The sequence below is a fragment of the Tyto alba genome, unplaced genomic scaffold, assembly GCF_018691265.1.
Source record: "Tyto alba isolate M040663 unplaced genomic scaffold, T.alba_DEE_v4.0 Super-Scaffold_44, whole genome shotgun sequence".
Taxonomy (NCBI): domain Eukaryota; kingdom Metazoa; phylum Chordata; class Aves; order Strigiformes; family Tytonidae; genus Tyto; species Tyto alba.
This window is the reverse complement of record NW_024881320.1, coordinates 16,746,072-16,766,358: the sequence shown is the minus strand read 5'-3', so window position 1 is coordinate 16,766,358 and position 20,287 is coordinate 16,746,072. Positions and strand designations below refer to the sequence as shown.

At 51.6% G+C, this 20,287-nt stretch overlaps 1 protein-coding gene across 1 annotated transcript in view; it reads right to left on the bottom strand.

Moving 5' to 3' along the window:
• POLE (DNA polymerase epsilon, catalytic subunit) overlaps window positions 1-20,287 on the bottom strand; it is a 32,219-nt gene that overhangs the window by 10,949 nt on the left and 983 nt on the right. Inside the window, exons 5-32 of the mRNA XM_042805667.1 lie at window positions 19,819-19,973; window positions 18,769-18,910; window positions 18,364-18,444; window positions 17,987-18,094; window positions 17,441-17,551; window positions 17,096-17,181; window positions 16,411-16,530; window positions 15,489-15,621; window positions 14,706-14,819; window positions 13,616-13,828; window positions 12,604-12,711; window positions 11,731-11,859; window positions 11,243-11,345; window positions 11,002-11,148; window positions 10,202-10,347; window positions 9,152-9,300; window positions 8,652-8,744; window positions 8,231-8,375; window positions 7,588-7,745; window positions 5,911-6,106; window positions 5,004-5,218; window positions 4,611-4,713; window positions 4,333-4,413; window positions 4,138-4,260; window positions 3,835-4,053; window positions 3,299-3,508; window positions 1,879-2,022; window positions 1,374-1,514 (exon numbers count right to left, since the gene is read on the bottom strand). Of these exons, the coding sequence (XP_042661601.1) occupies window positions 1,374-1,514; window positions 1,879-2,022; window positions 3,299-3,508; window positions 3,835-4,053; window positions 4,138-4,260; window positions 4,333-4,413; window positions 4,611-4,713; window positions 5,004-5,218; window positions 5,911-6,106; window positions 7,588-7,745; window positions 8,231-8,375; window positions 8,652-8,744; window positions 9,152-9,300; window positions 10,202-10,347; window positions 11,002-11,148; window positions 11,243-11,345; window positions 11,731-11,859; window positions 12,604-12,711; window positions 13,616-13,828; window positions 14,706-14,819; window positions 15,489-15,621; window positions 16,411-16,530; window positions 17,096-17,181; window positions 17,441-17,551; window positions 17,987-18,094; window positions 18,364-18,444; window positions 18,769-18,910; window positions 19,819-19,973 (3,873 nt within the window). The remainder of the gene's footprint in view (window positions 1-1,373; window positions 1,515-1,878; window positions 2,023-3,298; window positions 3,509-3,834; window positions 4,054-4,137; window positions 4,261-4,332; window positions 4,414-4,610; window positions 4,714-5,003; window positions 5,219-5,910; window positions 6,107-7,587; window positions 7,746-8,230; window positions 8,376-8,651; window positions 8,745-9,151; window positions 9,301-10,201; window positions 10,348-11,001; window positions 11,149-11,242; window positions 11,346-11,730; window positions 11,860-12,603; window positions 12,712-13,615; window positions 13,829-14,705; window positions 14,820-15,488; window positions 15,622-16,410; window positions 16,531-17,095; window positions 17,182-17,440; window positions 17,552-17,986; window positions 18,095-18,363; window positions 18,445-18,768; window positions 18,911-19,818; window positions 19,974-20,287) is intronic.

The following is a 20,287-nucleotide window of genomic DNA, read 5'->3' as shown; positions in this document are numbered from 1 at the left end:
ACTGCCCGTGAGCCAGCCCCGTGCGCTCGCAGCCCAGAACCCCCCCCTGCCCTGGGCTGCAGCCAGAGCAGGGGGGGCAGCAGGGCCAGGGAGGGGATTCTCCCCCTCTGCTCCGCTCTGGGGAGACCCCCCTGCAGTGCTGGGGCCAGCTCGGGGGCCCCCAACAGCAGAAGGACCCGGAGCTGCTCGAGCGGGGCCAGAGGAGGCCACGGAGATGCTGGGGGGGGCTGGAGCAGCTCCCCTGGGGGGCCGGGCTGAGAGAGTTGGGGGGGTTCAGCCTGGAGAAGAGAAGGCTCCGGGGAGCCCTTCGAGCGGCCTCCCAGGGCTTAAAGGGGGGACAGGAAAGTGGGGGGACACTCTTTATCGGGAGGGGGGGAAGGCGGGCAGCATAGGACTTTAAAGGAAGAAACTCTTCCCTGTGTGGGGTTGAGGCGCTGGCCCAGGGTGCCCAGAGCAGCTGTGGCTGCCCCCTCCCTGGAAGGGTTCAAGGCCAGGTTGGACGGGGCTGGGGGAAGGGGGCCCTGCCCGGGGCAGGGGGGTTGGAACCAGATGATCTTTAAGGTCCATTCCAACCCAAACCATTCTCCAATTCTATAATTCTACAATGCGTTTTAGTAGCAAATTCACTTGCCTTTATGCTTTCTTTAACATATAGCTCCGCTCTTACAATGGTGCAACCTACTCTGCCTCTTCCATATAGGTCAGGTCCTGACACTACAATGTCTTCTTGATTAAAGTCCTGTCAGCAGGTTTTGAGCTGCTGAACAAACCAGTGTCCGCATTAGACGCAGGCATCCCAGTTTCCTGTCTTCGTTTTCAGACTTTCAGTATTAACAGCACTGGTAAATTTAGTTTTGTCTGGATTGTTTTGTACTGAACTTTGGTTAGGTTGTTCTTACTCTTCTCAAACTTTCAAGTTGTATCTAATTCTTATTTCTTAAGCTTTTATAACCTCATTTTAGATGACAGGGCATTCAGACCTATGTATTATTCCTCACATGTTGGGTTTTCCCCCATTTTTACTCTAAATACCCTCTATCTTTTCTGCTTCAAACATCAGCAGGCTGATTCTGGTTTGGTTTAGAGGAAGATCACCCTTTCTGTTTAAATGCCTTCTTTTCCCAAAGTTTCCTAACTCCAAATAAACGAAACCCCCTTTCCCTAACATGCCTTAAGCCACGTGCTGGTACTCAGTATCTCCACGCATATGAACATGGGTATATTCCCCAGTACTCTGCTGTGCAAGACCTGGTATTTAGTGTCTCACCAAGCTGTTGAATTTTTAATTGCCAGGTGTCCTCCTGTGCCACTGGCACTCAGACTAATGAGCTACCACTTAGCAATCCTTAAAAAGGAGCAGCCTGAGGAGTTACCTGTGTCTCATACACTCCCTCGATGTCCGGAGCAGAGAGGTCTGCATTGATTTCATTGATGTGCTCTTGGTACATGTCTTCAGGGACAGAGTATTCATACAGGTTGTAAACTAAGTTTGAGCGCGGCAGGATCCTGTTCACCTGCCAAGGTAAGGGACACACTTAGTGGGGCACATCATACCCCAGGGCACTGCTGCCAGGAGCTGGGGCACTTCTAAGGGCTGTGAGGAGCTGAGGTCTGAGCCAGCCCACCTCCTGGTTCTCCTCTCTCTAAAGGAAATCAGTGGTTTATGTTGATGCATGTTACAAACTCCCATAATGGAGAATCTACTTCCTGGGCAGGCTGGGATTAGCAGAGGGACCAGGGGCTGGATGAGGTACATCCATGGAGTGGAGAGCGAGGCCCTGCAAGGCAGACGCTTGTAATATCTGCTTGCAGTGGAGGTGAAACGCCTTATCTCAAAGCAAGTGGCTGTTTCCCCTTCCAGAAGGAGCAGGTCCTCACCTTCCTGTAGGCTGCTCCCTCCTCCAGCTTTGGGACGCGCTGATTGACATAGAACACCCGGTGGATGCTCAGCTTGATGCAGTGCAGGTCGCTCCCGATCACCGCCCATAGCCTGAACAGCCCAGGTTGGCTGGTCTCAGCAATCTGCCAGACACAGGGGTACAAAGTTAGAGTTATCAGGGAGATTCAACACATTGTCAGTGCTTACGTGTAAGCTGCAGAGCACTCTGTGGATCTAGGTGGCCACCCACTGGCCATATAGATCCACAAAAAGAGCAGGTGGCTTAAAAAGTCATCACTCTCAGTGCTGGAAACCCCACGTCCTGCTACTGTCCTGGGGCACCGTGGAGAAAACTCTCTGGCTAAGGCTGGCCAGCCAACTCAAGCTGACCCTTCATGTCATCCAAGTTACTCTGACATCCTGGACCAACCATCCCATCTCAAGCTTGTGCTTGCACAAGGGCTGCCTGCAGCTCTGAGAGCCTTTATGGAAGATGAAGTGGGTGAGAAGGGGCTGAGCTCAGATGGCCAAGCGTAATGGGGATTTGTGAAAACACCCGGACGACACCACCCCACCTCTGTGTTTGTACGTTTTGCTGTTTCCAGACATCACTAGAATCTTGCGTCCATCACAAGCACACTGTGCCCAGTGCTGGGCTCCCCAGTACAGGAGAGACATGGACATACTGGAGAGAATACAGTGAAGGGCCACAAGGATGAAGAATGGACTGCAGCATTTTTCATATATGAGGAAAGGCTAGGAGAGCTGGGACTATCCAGTCTGGAGCAGAAGCTCAGGGGGATGTCATCAACAGATATAAATATCTGAAGGGAAGTGTAAAAAGGACAGAGCCTGGCTGCTCCCAGTGGTGCCCACTGGCAGGACCAGAGGCCACAGGCACAAACTGGAGCACAGGAGGTTCCCTCTGCCCGTCAGGAAACCCTTTTTCCCTGAGAGGGTGACTGAGCCCTGGCTCAGGTTGCCCAGGGAGGTTTTAGTCTCCCACCTTGGAGATATTCCAGCACCGTCTGGGCACGGTCCTGGGCAGGTGGCTGGAGGTGGCCCTGCTTGAGGAGGGGCTTGGACCCGCTGGCGCCCAGAACCACCTCCAATCTCAACTGGTGTCTTTGTGGTTCCGTGACAACTGAACTGCACTGCCTATGGGCTGAACTGGAGCTGCCCCGCTGGCAGATCTACACTCACGTCCGACTCACCACCAAGAACGACCACTTGGGTTCCTGTTTCCATACAGACGTGTACAAGCCTGAGGCTTTGCAGCCCCACCTGGCTTCCCCAGGGTGAACACCAGAGTGGCATTGCAGTCAGCGGTCCCTGAACTTCACCAGTTGACCCCAGATAGTGTAAATGGGAGGCTTATGCCCTGGACTGCCCTCTGTGACAGGTCCCCCCCACCGGCACCTGCACGATCTGCCAGGGCAAGTCCAGGATGCTGCGTGCTGTCCTCCGCAGGTAGCTGCCCAGCCCTTTGGAGAGGGCGTCACGGACCACTCCTCCACCCGCTGCCACCCCGCCGTCCTCCAGCCGCCGCCTCTTCCGCCGCTCCCGCCGCTGCCGAGCCTGCAGCTCCCACTTCTTCTGGTGGAAGCGCAGCCAGACCAGCCGCTCTTCCTGAGTGGGGTGTCAGCATGCATGAGTTGAGCCAGAAACCAGCACAGGCTTTCCAGCCCCACAACACCATGCCATACAGCCGAGCCCTCCACCCCCCAGCCCACATCACTTTTCTGCCCCAGCTGTGAAGCCACCCCCCCCCACGCCCCTTTTCTTCATCAGTGGTTATATTGCTCCATCTCCTGGTTACGTTTCTCCTTGTAGCCCTGAGCCATGGGTGTGCAGAGGGTCTCAGGAGACCCACAGCTCACTCCTGGCAGCATCCAAGCTACTTGGGCGGATAAGCACAGCCCCAGGGCATCTCCTGTCTACTCTGCTTCACCCACCTTGGTGGTGCCCAGGGGTGGAGGTGGACCCAGGATCTCTCGCCAGGACTGGGATAGCTCCAGGTACTGGGACAGCTGCTGGCTTTCCTCTGCTGCAGGGACTCGCTTCCGCTTATTTGTGATGGGAACTGGGGGCTGAAGGCTCCTGGCAGCCCCAAAATCCTCTATGTCACCAATCTGAGAGCTGGGTGTCCCCTCTGGGGGCTGGTTGGCAAGGACCTGAGGGAAGAAGGATGGCAGGAGAACACGGCATGCAGAAGAGCCCCATCAGCACAGCCAGCACCTTTCCCTCATCCTCTTTACCTGTCTCTTGCCTTCCGAAGTGAAGAGCTCATTGATTTTTTTCTGTTTGTACACATCGTTCTTTTCCAGGAGTTTCTTGTGAAGCCAGTCTGGGTGCCGGACCCGTGGCACTGGGTTCTTTACCTGGAGAGCATCTCCAAATCACTCTGAGTGCCCCAACCAAAGCCCTCCTCCTGCGTCCCTCCCATCCCATACCTGCTGCAGGGCTGCAGGAATAGTAATGATTTTCTGGATGGTGCTGCCCAGTCTCTCGATGTAGTAGTCCCAGTCCAGGATCTGTGAAGGGGGCAGAGCAGTGGGTAGTGAAGAAAGCTGAGCAGAAGGCCACCAGATGCAGGATCAAGCATCTCCCCAGGACCCCCGCCCCCAGCACCCCGCTTTGCGAGTGCAAGTAGCCTCTGCCCAGGTTGTGTCTCTGAAGGGACAGGCCCTAATCCTGGAGCTGGGGCCATCTGCAGGGGTGCCCCACGCACCGCACGGATGTTGAAGTCCTGCAGTGAGGGGCTCTTGAGCCATTTTCGGAGGTAGTGTTTGCGCACGCTGGGCTCCGCTTGGAAGATGGCGAGGGGGATGGCCCTGAGGAAGGCAGGAAAGCACTTACTACCCACCCAAAGCAAGGTCCCAGCAGCATACAATCCCCTCTCCCAGCCTGTGGAGACTGTCCAGGCTTCTCCTCCCAGCCCAAGAGGCCATTGAGCAGCGGTTGTACAGCATTACCCATTGCTAGTCTTGTTCATGGTCTGAGCCAGCAGACAGGTGATCACTTGGCCACATCACACCAGCTCGCTCACCTCCTGCTACCCTGCTCTTCCCCTCTTGGTTGCCCCCACATTATCAAAAGTCCTGGCTCCTCAAGATGGGGTTACCTCTCGGTGACTGGAGACCCTTCTGGTTTCTTGGAAATGATGAATCGGCAGCTCAGCCCTGCATCCTTCACCATCTGGTCCCCCAGAAACTCTGCCAGGCGTTTGGCAGTGCTGATGGAGGTGGACTTCTGCTCCCCATAGTCCTCCAGCTTACGTGACATGGACCGGTTCTCCGAGATCAGCTCAAACAGCTCCGAATCAGGCATGTTGGCAGCCTGAAAGGGACAAAAAACCCCAAATCTAGCAAGAACCTAATGATCAAACCTTGCTGCTGTTAGACACAAGGAATGCCTACAGCCAGTTGGTGTGGCTCTTCATAGGGAGCCTGGGAATTGCTCCCTGTTGCAGCTCCCAACATGACCTATTGCAGAGAGCATGGGTTTGAGGTTTTCATCATTTTATGCCGTGGCTGGGCTGTGGCAGCACTGCCTTGTGTTGTGCACATGAAGTAGTTGGGCTCACCAAGAACTTGTACAAGGTCACCGCCAAATGAAAGGACCCAGTCAAGCTCTTGGTCCCTCTCACCCCCCAGTTTCTTGTGTTTTCGCTGCTCTCACCAGTTACTATATAGTTGATGTCTCTGTGCTCCTCATAAAACACCCTGCAGGCGAGTGGCTCTGTCATTCTCTGCTACAGCAAATGCCCTTAGCCAACACCCTTGGGGGATATCCCCCTGAGAGCCACCAGACCAGCTCCATGAAGGAGATGACTGGAAAAGGATGCTGCTCACCCACAGTTATAACTGAATAGCAGCCCTAGAGAACCAAAGCAGCAGAAATATGATGCAAGCGACCATCAGAGGCACAGCGAACCACCTACTGTGTGCAAGCCAAGTCCACCCACCCCACAGTGCCCTCTGACACTTCAGCTCCACCTCAGGAGTACAGACAAGCTGAGCTGTGCTTACCTTGCTGTAGAGCACATCCAGCCAGTAATCAGCCACTTTGGCCACAGAAGCGTAGACTTCCTCCAGGGTGCTACCTTTCAGAAAGGCTTCAAAGACAGAAGACTGGAATATCTTCACTAGCTGCAGCTCTCCCCGGCGCTTCACCTCAAATCCCTTCAGCTCGGCCAGGGACCCATCCTCATTGAATACTGCATACCTAGGAGGCAGTGCGGGCAAAACCTGGCCTGTGCCAAGGGACACATCCTCCAGGATCCCACTGGTGTCCCTCCTGCCAGGGCCCCATGCCACCACACCACCATCCAGCAGGTCCAACAGAGCCGTGGTGCTTGGCACTAGGATGATCTCTGAAGAATATCTACAGCTGCTCTACCAACCGTTTCAACTTGGTCTGAAAAAGCATGTCAGCTCACGCCCCGGCTCATCCATATCAATTGGGAGAATGATCTTAATTGCACACAAGTAAAGGGTGGGAGGTGAGAGCCCAGGTGGGGAAATAGAGGAATAGATTAGGAAGAGGTTTACAGAAAGAAGGAAACTGTCAGCTCAGACGCTGGCAAAGAGATTCAGAGGAAACTGGACATAGCCATGACATGACTATAAGAACACTCCTCCCTCTCTCTTTTTCTATTGCGTTTTTTTTTTTTTTGCATTTCACAGCACTACCAATTATTTGTATGTCTCAAGAAAAACCTTATGGGAACATCAGCCAAGAGAAGAGAAGAGATACTCAAACCTACATCACTTGGTCAGCCCTTTTCCCACCTGACCACGTTCCTGGGGGCACAGCCTTCTCTTTGTCAACTGATGACGGTGCCTGCCAGCCACTTTCAGGCTGTTTCAGTTGGAGAGTGACCAAGAAATAAATGCACTTGCTAGCATCCCCAAACTACAAGAGATCAAGAGGTCCTGAGATAAGAGTCGTATGAGCAGAGCCTGCTCATTGTTTGGCATCACTGCAATTCCCATGGCAGGGACTCACCGTTTGCAGAAAGGCACCGACAGGAGATGGTGGATGCAGGAGTTTGTCCAGTGGGGCATTAAGCACAAAGCAGCATAGAGCTGCAAGGACAGCGTGCTGGAGGTCAGCAGAGTTTTTTGGAGCCAGACCCAGGTCTGCAGGCACTCCTCTAGCTAGTGGCTACTACTGATCTAGCTCGCATTCGTATTTAGGAGGCTGCAGAGAAATCAGTGAAGTTTGTGTACAACTATCCTTATAATGTGACAGCAAGAGCAGAACCTGCTCCTTCTTCCAGATGGAGAAGGAAGGGGAAACATCTAGGAGAATTATTACTGGAGGTCTGTAAGCTCCTCAGAGTTTGGGAGGCAGGAACTGGTGAGTTTAAATAGATTAGGTTGAATACAAGCAGTATTAGAAGTCCTCAGAAGTCAAAGTTCTCCTGCACACCTCAGAGCCAAATAAAGAGATCGTGTCTGGTCACCAAGTTGGACAAATGTTGTTTTGCTGTTATCTTCTAAAATTTATTGCCACAGTATGACACTGGAGGTAAGTGCACTCAGAGATGATCAGGTGTAAGGAACTTGTCATTTAAAGCCAGCAAATCGAGTGTGCTGCCAGCTCTAGGGAAGGGACTAACGTGCCCCACATGCGCGAAGGGAATGAGGCCCTCAATCTGCTACCTGGGGGAAGTGATAATATTTCAGGCTTTGAAATCTCACCTTTTCTTCAGCTTCTTGCCCTCCTCCTTGGAAGCTGGGAGGATCATGGCCAGGTATGGTCCATCCACTTCAAAAAAGATGCTGTTCTCTGAGCGTGTGACATAGGTGAGAGAGGCTGGGTCCTGCAGTTCCTGGTACTGATCATTCGTGAAGCCTTCCTATGGGCACAGTCCCGGGAGAACAGCTTCACTCAGCCGCCAGGCTGGTTACACCAGGGATCACTGAGCACCTCTCAAAGCTACAGCACAATTTAGGACTCAAAAATCAGAACATCTGACCTGCCTGCTGAGAAGAAATTCTTTGGACCCTAAAATGATATTATTTTGTCCTACTGAAGCTGGAGGAAGCAAAGGATGGGTTTGAATCTTGCTCTAGCCTGGACTCCCAGCCTGCACAGATGAGCACGTACCAACCCAGGCCTCTGACACACCACCCGCTCTGCTACAGGGATATCGGAGCCTCTCCCCCTGCTCAGATGCTCTCTGGGGCAGAGAGCAGCTGTGGAGCACGCAGGGCCATCAGCCCCCACATCCCACTCACTACACAGGGAGCAGAGATGGAAGAGAGGCCCTCCCACCCTTGTCAGTCCTCCACCTCCTTTTTCCCAGGCTGCAGAGCTGGCCTGGATGGGTGAAAGACTCACCTTCACCAGAATGTTCAGCATGGCACCTGGGTAGGAGATGGTCACCTTTGGCTTCTTGGCATTGGTTGATTTGATGACAAAGTTCTCCGGAAAGCTGTTGGGGAGGACACACCAAATCCCATCGGTATCCAGTTCCAGAGGTCTCCTAAGGAAGGAAGGTCACTGTCAGGAAGAGAGTGGATGACAGGTGAGGATCAGCTCTGTGTCCCCCATAAAGGCAGAGGCAGCCTGTTGCATCCACTTGTTAGTCCCTTCTGCAAAGCAAACCCTCACAATACAACAGAATAACCACAGCAGTATCAGAAATCTGAAACTTCAACATTAACTGCTGAAATCTCAGGTATTTAACATGCTCCCACATCTGTCAGACAGACAGACAGATGCAAACAGACCTTTCTTTCCCAGCTCAGTACATACTCACCCAATCTGCTCAATCAGCTCCCTGGCCTGGGTGATGATATTCGCTCCTGTGAAGCAGACGATGCCAGCCATTTCCATGGAGTACCAGCGAGCTCTGTGAGCAGAGGCAAAGCGAAGAGCATGAAGTGCTCCCTCCCAAACCCAGGGCAGCTCCCTCCCAAAAAAGGGCAGAAGGACCTCCAGAGGAAGAAGGGCAAGAAACACATCAACACTGGCCCTTGGTAGATTGTTCTCCTTGCCCTAGTTATGATGTTTCAGAAAAGCCGGAAACCCGCTAACAGACAAGATTCGTGTTACTTATGCCCAACACTTAATGTCTGGCAGGGGTCTCCAGGGTAAGAAGTCATTGGTAGAAGCAAGAGAAGAGTGTTACAGGCAGCACCCACCTTCATCCTGGTGCTTCAGAAGCCGCTGAATCAAGTGACAGCCTCCCTAGGACAACCCCCATTTCCAGGGGTCCTCTCTGGAGGACCCCAGCATCACCCACGGGGGGAGACTCACCCTTTCCGCATGACATAGCCATAGAAAGAGTTGAGGATGCATTTGTGGGCCAACTGCAGGGAGTCATACAGGATTTCCATGTTCTTGCAGCGCTTCACTTCAGAGGCATCTCCTGTCTCCAATGCTGCAGACAGCTTCTTCTTCCACACCTGCAAGCCATAGGCAGAGTCAGGACAATCCCACTCATCACTACTGGTGGTATCCAAGTGGTTCCCCCTCAGTCCCAGTATAGTATTACAACTCTAGAACTGTATCTTTGCCAAATATCAGTAGCGTGAGCTAAATTTTTTTTTTTTTTTTTTTTTTTTTTTCCCAGCAGGAGTTGACTAGCAGCACTTTGCCACATGGTAGGAGGGACCTGCAGCACCAAATCTAACTCTGATGGTGACGGTCAGAATTCAACCAGTGCTGCCCATCTGTATCGGCCATGCTGCACCGCAGGTACGCAGGCAAGCACCGAATACACTGCCCACAGCAATCGACATCTGGCTAAAGAGCAGAACCACCTTTGTAGAAAAAGCCTCTCAGCCAGCTCTGTGATTCGTGGCAGAGGAGGCAGCTGGGAGTAACCACAAAACAAACATCTTGTTAATTAACTCTGCCAGAGGTAGAGTCCCAGGCCATGGCCTTCAACACACTCCAAGAATAACACGCCCTGGTCTCCTCTAGCACAAACATCAACCAGCAGAGAACTACAGTGTCCTCCTGGAATTCACTGCTCCTTAACCCAAGCTCTAGATCTCGCTTCTCAGCTTGTCTCCTTTCTCCACATAGGAAGAATGACTCAGACTGAACCCAGCCAGATCAGATATATCAGAGCAGAGACTAGCTGAGGAATTGCGAAACCCCTTGAAAACTGGAGATGCAGTTTTGTTTCCAACAGCACCACAGAGGCAGTAAATGTCGTGGCAGCAGCTGTTGAAGATTCAGCAGCAAGCAGCCACAGCTGTCAGGAGCTCCACCACATCCTTAGGGCTTGAGTTTTCATTGATAGACAAGAGGTCCCCACCCTTGGCAAGACAAGTTAAACCAGTTAAAACAGCTCAGTACCTTGTGTAGCCCCTTGAACTCGTAGCGGCGGTCCCTGAAAGCTCGCACCGTGTCCACATAGAAAGAGTTCTCTCGCTGGCAGATGGTGGTGACTCGTTCCTCTACTTTGGTGACGTGGATCTTCTTGTACGCCTTGCGGCAGTAATCTAGTCAAGGGAAGGAGCACAGGGAACTGCTCAGGGATAGGTGCCCCGCTACGGACAGAGGGACGGGTACAGTTACAGACAGGGAGACCTCTAAGCATCAGGTACAGGTGAGTGGGGAGACAGTCCGACTGCAAAGGGAGTGGAAGGAAAATACCAGCACGGAGAGATGCAGCACCTCGTTATGGAGAAGGGGCATGTGGGGGAAATAAACTCAATGTGATGCATGTATGGCCCATCCACAAACCCAGGTTGTGCCCACAGCCAGCTGGATGGTTCTGCTGAATAGCATTGCTCCAAGTGATGGGATAGTGTTACATTTCTCTTTTGTTAACAGTTTTAATTAGCATCCTTCTAAAAAAATGGAGACAATCACGTTTCAGCTCAAATCCATGGCTCTCAGCAGACAAAAGGAGAAACACTGACACAGGCCCCAGTGCCTGGCCCCTCTTTGGGAAGCACACAGGAGCCTGCTGGGACCCTGGAGAAGGTCTGCCAAAGCATGGTCTGACACCAGACCCCATCTGAACTAACTCCACAGCTGTAAGAGAGGTAATTAATGGTGAGCACCACTCACGGTCTAGGTTGCAAAACACCACTCCAGATCATGACATTGTTTGTTTGTTTTTTGGTTTTTTTTTTTTTTTTTTTTTTTACCTGCCAGACGCTTTTTCTCATATTTAGCCTGTTCTTCCCGGGACAGCTCGTAGAAGGCACGGGGTGCTCCCTCGGGGGACAGGGGAGGGAACTTCTCTGACTCCAGCTGCTGCTGGATGCGGTGATACTCACTGCGGCTGGCAGGCACTGCGGAGGAGGACAGCTATCAGAATCCCAGGGGAGAAGCAGGAATTCGTCTCCATCTCTGTGAATTGGACTGCACTGTCCTTACTGTACTTACTGAACTCTCCTCTCCACTGCCAAGTCATCCGGCGCTGACAGTTGGCACCCGGCTTGTTGAAGTCACAGGCAGCACATGTGGCCTCATCCACTATGGCTGAGGGCTGGACGCAAGCAAGAGACACGGAGGTGTTAGAGAGGACAGCTCTCCAAAGAGCAACTCATGCTAGAACAGGCACTGGGTGGCAGAAGAGTATGGGTATGAACATCAGAGATGGTACTCAGTGCGTTCTCCCTTTTCCAGAGCCTTTTGGGAACACAAAACTTGCAAAAACAATAGCTGTTTTTTGTGAAGAGTCCTAGCTAAAATTGTAACTCAGCCTCTGCAGACCTGGCATCCATGGCAGCTTGACTGAATTCACCCAGCCTTATCTGATCCCTCTTCCCCAAGCAAAAAGTTCAGCCCTTGCTGTTAAGGGGATCCAGTCAGAGGGACCACCAAGGTCATCTGAAAGACAAATTAGGAAAGACAATATTGATGTTACCCACCTGCAACCTGTTGGTCAGAATGATGTTGGGGTACATGGCCCCCACATCTAGATGGTAGATAAGGGGACACTCAATTCTGTTCGGAACATCCTTCAGGGAATTCAGTTTGACCTTGATTTCATCACAAACCTGTGTCAAGAAAAAAAGAAGTGAGACTCAGACAGGAAGGAGTTAATGACTCAAATATTTGTTGAATTTGGTCCTTTACTGCTGCACAGGGACACCTGCTACTGACTCTGGACTCCTCAACCATTGGTACTTTAGGTTTTGTTTAGGATGTCCAGGGCAGGCTTTATCTGTAGGGGTACATGGAAGGTGAGAGCACCTACTTCTTAAAGGTTACTCAGTCAAGGACCTTTTCTGTGCAAATGGGTTAATGGAGACAACAGCAAAGACTAGAAGTATCCCCAGTCACTCACTCCTCTCCAAGAAACTGCATGCAGACTTGGCTTTGGAGAGGGGTGACCTGCACTTCGTAGCCAACAAGAAGCAGGGAACAAGAGGAACATGAGTATTTGTGATATCTGAGGGGTCTGTCTTCTCACTAAATGCCTTCCCAGCTCTCTCAGAGCTTTGCTCCTGGTTTATCCTGCAAAGGGGAAAGCAGGAACCACATCTGTCATCTGGGGCAGACCCCAGATCCCCAGGCTGGGCTCCAGTGGTTGGGCAGGGGGGTTCTGGCTGGGGCTGCTCGAGGCAGTGGCTGCTTATAACATCCCTTAACACCATCTACCCTGCAGATGCCCACAGACGGGCTTCTCGGTCTCTCTCCGTAGAGCATAAAAAGAACCTAAACATGCACTTCAAAGCTGTAGCCCCAGCCTGGCAGCTCAGCCCTCCCTGCCAACCCCAGCCATGCTGCAGGCGACGTACCTCCTGGAAGTTGGTGACTTGATCCAATGGCAAACCCTCCTCCTCCTCGATGGCGTGTCGCAGCGTCTTCTCCACATGCTGCACCAAGAAGTCGAAGGCAGCAGGATTCTGCAGGGACGTGTGGACTGCACTGAACCCACGGGCAGGCTGGCAGCTCCTGGCCTACTGCCCGTGTCCCTGCCTGACCTGGGGAAGCTCTAAGCACGGCCCTGGAGCATAGGGCAGCACAGCACAGGAAGGGTCTAGACCACTGACACCAGGTCAAAAAAAAAAAAAAGATAAAATAAAAAAGCAACGAAGGGAAGAGACAAGGGCAGCTAATTAGCAGTTGGTTGCATTTGTGTTTGGGAGTGCAGCACCTCTCATGGTTGCATGCTGGCTGGTGCAAAGAGCCAAAGATTCAGACTTGGTCCAGATCCTTTTATACACCCAGTGTGTGCTCCCCCATCATCATTCACTAGATGATATCCACCAAAATGTCTTGCACTAAGTGCGATGCATCTCTTGGCTGAGAATGAAGTCGCCTCTGAAAACTTAGAGTCTGTGAGCACAATGCAAGCATGAAACAGGCAAGGGGGAAGCGATGGAGATAACAGCATGAACCAGAAACAGATAAAAGACGCCAAGGAAGGGTTCAGAACCTTAGTTTGGGTAGGAGAATCACAGAGGGAGGGCAGGACCTCAAGGGGACAGAGGCATGTCTTCCAAGAACCACTGGCTCGAAACCAAACCCAGGATCCCGCTTCACCACTCTCCCTTGCTGTCAACAAGGTCTGGTTCGCTTCCAGTATGCGCTACGTGTAACACTTGCTCTCCCGGGGATGCACGGATGGCTACTTGGGGGCCTCCTCCCACCCCTTCCCAGCCCAGCTCCAGGCAGCTTCACGGTCTCCTGAAGTATGACAAGTACTGCTCAAGCCCAGCAGGGCCGCAGGAGACGTTAACACCGGCAGAGAGTTATTCCTCACCACCATGCTCCATGGGGACAGGGGTTGGGTGCGTGGGCCCTCACCATTTTGAAGCGGCAGGGGATGTCACTGCGGAAGACCCCAGATTCCAGGGCTTCCACGTGGCCTCCCACGTACGTCTCCAAGTCCAGCACGTGGCCATCTTCTGTAAGTTTGTTGAATTCCTGCTCCTGCTTGTTGGGGAAGATGATGTTGGCATGATAGGCCTGAACCATCAGCAGCGCCTCACACAGTGTCCCAGATCCTTTTCTTAGCACCTGCAGAAGAGACATCAAAACTGGTTTTAAACTCAAAAAGAGTAGATCTAGATTAGATATAAGGAAGAAATTCTTTACTAGGAGGGTGAGAAGACACTGGAACATGTTGCCCTGAGAAGTTGTGGATACCCCACCCCTAGAAGTGTTCACGGTCAGGCTGGATGAGGCTTTGAGCAACCTGGTCTAGTGGAAGGTGTCCCTGCCCATGGCTGGGGGGTTGGGCTAGATGATCTTTGTAGGTCCCTTCCAACCTTTCAAAGAAGTGCTATACCAACACTGGTGGGACCGGACTGGCCTTACAGCCACATCAACAAGCCAGATAGCTTCAGCTGGTGACACACGTGCAACCACACAGCAGGTAGAGCTGCAGACCATGGTAAGGATTATGGGAGCAAGTGAGAAACCAACAGACTCCCTTGTGTTGACCTCCAGACCTCTGCTTCCACAAGCTCCTCACACTACTCCGCTGTCAAGCACCTTTGTAAGCTAAACCAGGTAGGGACAGAAGGACATTTCCTATATACTTAGCACAGACAGCTTCCTAACCATCCTCCCCACAGCTGACAACAGCCAACAGGAGACCCAGCTTTGCATGACCATGACTGCAAATTAACTTGGCTCAGCATGGAGCATCAGCCATACTTTCTTGCTCCAGCCCTGTATTGACAACCCTCAGGTCTCTCGTTCTTAGGTACCTCTCTCAAAACACCCCAGGGCTGTGGAGAGGAAGGAGCAGCCTTCAAATCCACCCTCCCTCCCTCACACAGATGGGAAAGTGTCCAGGCAGTGGGAATCAGGTCTGTGGCTAGAGCGCCCCTGCAGCATGCGAGACATGGCTCTTTGCCCGGCAAAGAAATAATTTCAGGAGTGTACCTACCTCATCAGGCTCCATGGGAATGATGGTGCACAAAGCAAAAATGAAAGGATGCACGTACTTCATATACATGTAATACGTGGCAACTGCGTCGGACACTGAATAGGTGGCCAGGGTCTGTTGGGGAGGGGTGAGAGGCAAATTAATCCCAATCACATGTGATAGAGCAGCTCAGCAACAATAACCTGTCATTGCTTGCTGCTGGACATGCTCTTATCAGCAGGAAGAAGGGAAAGGTGTATTTCTCCATATTCTAGGTTGTAAAGAATAATCTGCTCGCTTCTGAGGACATCCTGATCTAGCTCTAATTACACAGTGATACGTCAGCTTTGAATGAGGAGAAATGGGGAGGATGAGCTCATGGCGCAGATGCTGCCCCGTTTGGGAATCAAGAGGCTGCTCCAGGTCATCAGTAGAAATCCCCTGCCCATGGCACCTGGAGCACTAAGCCTATTTCTTGTCCCTCCAGCAAGCCATGGCTCTTTGTGGTGTTTCTGATTTAGGTAGCGCCTGCCACCTTGCATTGATGTGAATAAATACAGAAAATACACAGTGCAATGCCAGTGCTAGAACCACTTCAAAGAAATCCCGTTCTTTCTCCCCACAAGCTGAAGTACCTCTAAGGCATTGGCCATCTGGGGAGACAGATTGAGTTAATTTCTCAAAACCCACTGCATTAAGCAAAAACATTTTATCACACTTTAACTTAAAGACTCGATCATATTGCAGCTGCTCTAGGCTTGTTTTCCAATTGCTCAGAGGAGATACAGCACAGGAAGGGAATACCTGAGGCTCCTCCGTAGCCATCCGGCACATTTCTTCAGGGTCCAGCTCCACTGGATCATAACCCAGTTTTGCTTTAGCTGCTGCTTTCAGGTTGTGACTTCCCACTGGGAGGTAACTGTCTCTCTTCACCCACCTGGACAGAATCATGAAAATATCAGTTTGTGCAAGAAATCAGCCCTGCCCCTCAACAAGGGGCTCAGGCTTGCAAACAGGACCTAGATTGCAAAGGGGACCTCTCACCAAGGACAGCCGAGAGCCAAGCATCCAAGTGCAGTGGAGTAAGAGGCTGCCCAGCTTTAGATATCCTGCATCTCTACCAATGCACTTAAATTCCAACTGGGACAAACCCCGCTATCCATACCATCACCATTGCTCAGAATTATCCCAGTGGCTTTAATAAAAACATTTAAGTACTGGATGAGACACCACCAGGACTGCACGGACAGCCAGACACTCTCCAAAGTCCAGACACTGCTTCAGCAAAGGAAACCCACATAGAAATCCAAACTTCTCTCTCTCTCCCATGCACGCACAACGTGTCCTTTCCTCTTCTGGCTGTGCCAGGAGGCTGCTGGGTTAGGATATGGTCCTTTCCCCACTGCCATAGCCTGATCTTATTCCACCCTTTCTCTGCTCGCACAAATCAGACCTCAGACACCTGAGGACAGCCACCAGCAGGCTGCAGGGAGAGAGACAGCCCCAACAGCTCTTCACGGGGAAGGCTTGGCAGCTTCTGCAGCATGCAGAGTGCCAAGGGGAAGCAGCAGTCAAAGAAATGGACTGTCACGCCAGGCTAGGGAGGTGTGACACATGAAAGCTTCCAACAGACAGGAGGACAGCATTCAAATACAACTGTAGGTATTTTTATATAAATTCGAGAGATAAAGATGCAGTTATATGGTAGAGGGGTAGCATTTGGTACCTTAGACAGTCCATGTGGATGCACTGGGATGCTTTGTACTCTCCCTGGCTGTCCTTCTGAAACCCAATTTCCTGATACATATTCATTCCATGAGCTGCTGCTCTTGCTTCCACAAAAGGCCTGGGGAAAGAGGCAAGGTGAAGAGAAGGAACGGAACAGCCATTTCCCGCCGACCTTTTCACAACTGCTTTGTTACAAACTACCTAAAGAATTTTTCTTGCAATTTATCTGTGACATCTAGCCACGGGGAAAACTTCACGTGGGACAGAATTGCAGCATGACCCAAGAGACAAAGCTGCTTGTTTACATCCTGCACAAGGAGGTGGAGGCACACAGTCCATCTCTCCTTGCTTCCTGAAGGCTTGCCTCTGCCCCTCTCCCCGATATTCTCCAGGTCTATTTTGACCCTCTCCCTGCTCTCCCAAGACTGGGCTCATTCATACACCAACATTGTCACACTGACAAGGGTTTAAAGTAGCTCAGCTAAGCAGATGGGACCCTACAGAAGCTCATACTTCCAAGCCAATGACTACAGGATTTGCTGAGGTGCTCAAACCGCCCAGTCGGCAGGGATCACACACTATCACCACTGTGTGAGCTAGGGAAGGACATCGAGGCTGGTACCTGACCCTGCCCCACAGCTCAGGTGACATCTTGCCAGCTTACTTTTCATCCCTGATCTTACCAGTCAAAGAAGTCTCCATTGTACGTGACAATGATGGTGGGTTTGGTCTCCTGAACGTGTTCAAACCACCTCTGGATTAAATGAGCCTAGTGTGAAACAGAAGAGTAGAAAAGGTACATATGTAGCTTCATCTCCTCCAGGGAGGTGGTGGATACCATACAGTTTACTCCACCCTTTCCCTCTCCTCCCCACCTAGCCCAAGCCTGACCTCTCTTACCCTTACTACTAAGAAATGAAAGTATGACCAGCCCTTCTGGACCCACCACGTTCCCCAGCAAGGCAGTCTACCAAGCAATTATCTCTCTGGTCAACAGGTAAAAAGTCTGCTGGGCAGAACTGACTTACTTCATCTGGTTCATTAAAGACACAAAACGGACCCTCATACTCTGGTTTGGGAGTAAACTCGAAGTCTTCAATATCCTCAGAGACGATCTCCCTGTTTGTGATCAGGTAGCCCTAGGGAGGTTACAAGGAGGCAGTTAGGAGGACTTGGCTTGCAGGCAACCCAGAATTGCTGTCCAAACAATGGAAAGTTTTCCTCTTAAAAGCCAGAGCTTCTGTCAAGGGGGAACAACTGTTTGGGAGTCATCTGCTAAATCATTGCTGGCCATCAACTAAGGAGGCCACGGGGAGACAACATGGGACAGCAGAGTCGTCCCTGTGCTCTCCAGATTACTACTGCTCCCTCAGAGGAGCACCAGCAACCTGAGCTGGGTACCACAAAACTAAGTATCTTACGCATCATTCAGACTTAAATTTCATTTCCACAGCCACACACCAAGCAGCCAGCGGCAAGGCAAGCTTGGAGTGAGCTGGGTTGGAGGTGAAATGCTGGCCTGCTCCCTGGCTTCACTACTGGAGCACGGAGGAAACCACTCTGCTGTCCCTTACCTGGCCGTCAATCATGTAGGAGATCATCATGATCTGGTCTGTCTCCGCATCAGGAAACTTCAAAGGGAGTTTGGTAGTTTCAATGTCAAAGGCGAGAACGACAGGATCCTGAACAGGACCAAATCCATTAGAAAATATTCTAAAGCTGACTTGAAGTTAAAGAGTGATTCCCATTAAGCTCAGCAAGTGAACCAGACCCTCCCCAGTAATCATTTTACTGCTTTATCAACCCAAAAATCACAGCCCAAACCCAGAAACAAAGCTTTCCCCCTGCACACCATGGAGTGATACTGGCAGCACAACAGAAACCAGCTCTTTGGGGCAGACACACCAGCCATGCACCTGGACAGACTGACGCCTGCCTGACCAACACTCACCGGTCGCTCCACGAGGTCGTCTCGGCGAGTGATTTCGGGAGGGAAGGTGCTGCCCCGGTATCGCACGTTGTACCAGTGAGCCTGTTGAGAGAGGAGGGTGGGCAGCACCTTACTGCAGGCCAGCTCCTTGCATCACTTCTGTTTGGCTGCTGGGGACTGAGCTGTGCAAATTAAATGCAGCCCAGAGGCAAGGCTCAAACTGTGGCTGTGCATCAATCATTTAACTTTTCTGTGTGCCAATAACTAAGGAGAAGGCCCAGCAGGACGGGACTAATCTTTACACATGGATTCATCATCACTGACACCTTTGCAAAGGTCCTGGCGAGAAAATGTTTCCGCCCTGCCTGCACTTCAGTACGGCAGCAAGAAAGCAAAGGTCTTCCAGTTCCCCTACTCCTTACTCACCACGTGGATCTTCAGGTCAATGGAGAGGCGAATGTGGTAGGGTACGTCGTACTCCCGCATATCCACAATGTTGTCCATCTGGTTTGCAACCTTTCTGGAGGCCCCTTCCTCATCCATGCTCAGGCTGCCTCCGCTCAGAGCGCTGCAAGGAGCGGAGCGAAGCAGCCACCTTACCCGAGTGTGCATCGCCGCAGGCTCGGCTGGGGGGGACAGCCACAGGGCACCAGTGACACCCGGCAGCAGGGGCCCGTGACAGGAGAGAATGGGAAACGCTTCCCTGCCACGCAGCCACTCTTCGCCTGCAGAGGCATCCCCAGGACAGACAGCACGTGCAGTACCATCGCTCCCATCTAAATTCACCCTTACTCATGTTTGTGAGCTGCGTCTGCGCAGAGGTACAGGCAGATAAAACCCACACGTGCCTCCGTAACGAACGGTTCTTATGGCAGTGGATTTATAAGTATGGTAACAAGTCTAAGCAGGATGAAGCAACCTGGGAAGCACTTTGAACAGGGATGGCACACTCTCCAGGTGAGTAGGGAACACTCATCTCATTTGATTCTTCTTCCTCAAGTTCCAACTGAAATCAGATTTAAGGGCCAGGAATCCAAAGAGAGGTGCAAATTTTTCCTGGCTGACTTTAAAAACGATGTTTCTTATTTTTTTTCTCTCTACAACCATATTTCCAATCTTGTAAACGAGTGCCTGGCTTTTTATTCAGATAGAATACGTTTGCTGGGGTTTTTTCCCCTTTGGTTACAGACAGAAGCAAGGTTCCTCAGTGCCCCTCAATATCCTTTCTCAGGGGATAGGGGATTTACCTGACCAGCAGGCAGAGGCACCACCACAGCACATCACATCCCAGAGGCTTGGGGGCCTCTTCATGTACAGCACTGAGCTGGAAGAACCACCTCAGAGATGGGTGGCAGAGAGGCATAGCTGGGGTCAGACCCCAGGCAGAACAACACCTCTCTGAGGACAGCTAAAAAATAATCAAGGGAGCCTAATTAACACGAGGGACCAAGCAGCTGCCCTAAGGAGAGTTCCCACCTTGACAGCATGGCTGTATAGACATCGCTCGCCTGGTCTCGCTCTCTGTTTTTCCTCACAGCAGGAGAGATCTCCTTCCGCACCTTCACCAAGTCATCCACCGTGTTGAAGGACAGCTTGATGTAGTTCCTCTTCAGGCCCACCAAGTGGTTTGGCTGCAAAGCAAGACAATGCCAGCTCAGTAGGGATGAGTACTGAGGGATGGCCATTGTAGGAGAGAGTAGGGAAGGCAGAGTAGACAGATGCAGGTGGAAGAATTGGCCAAAAAAAGGGGAATTCACCCAGGGAAGAGGAGGTAGAGTGAGTCAAGCATGAGCAGTATCCCCCCTCCTACAGTATCCTCTCCTCCTCCAATCATTATTTCCTGCAATTAAATATCTTGAACATACTGTGAAACAGCTGATATGCTCAAGGACAGGAATGTAAATACTACTGACAAGCAGTTAGCCATAACCAACTCATTTCTAAT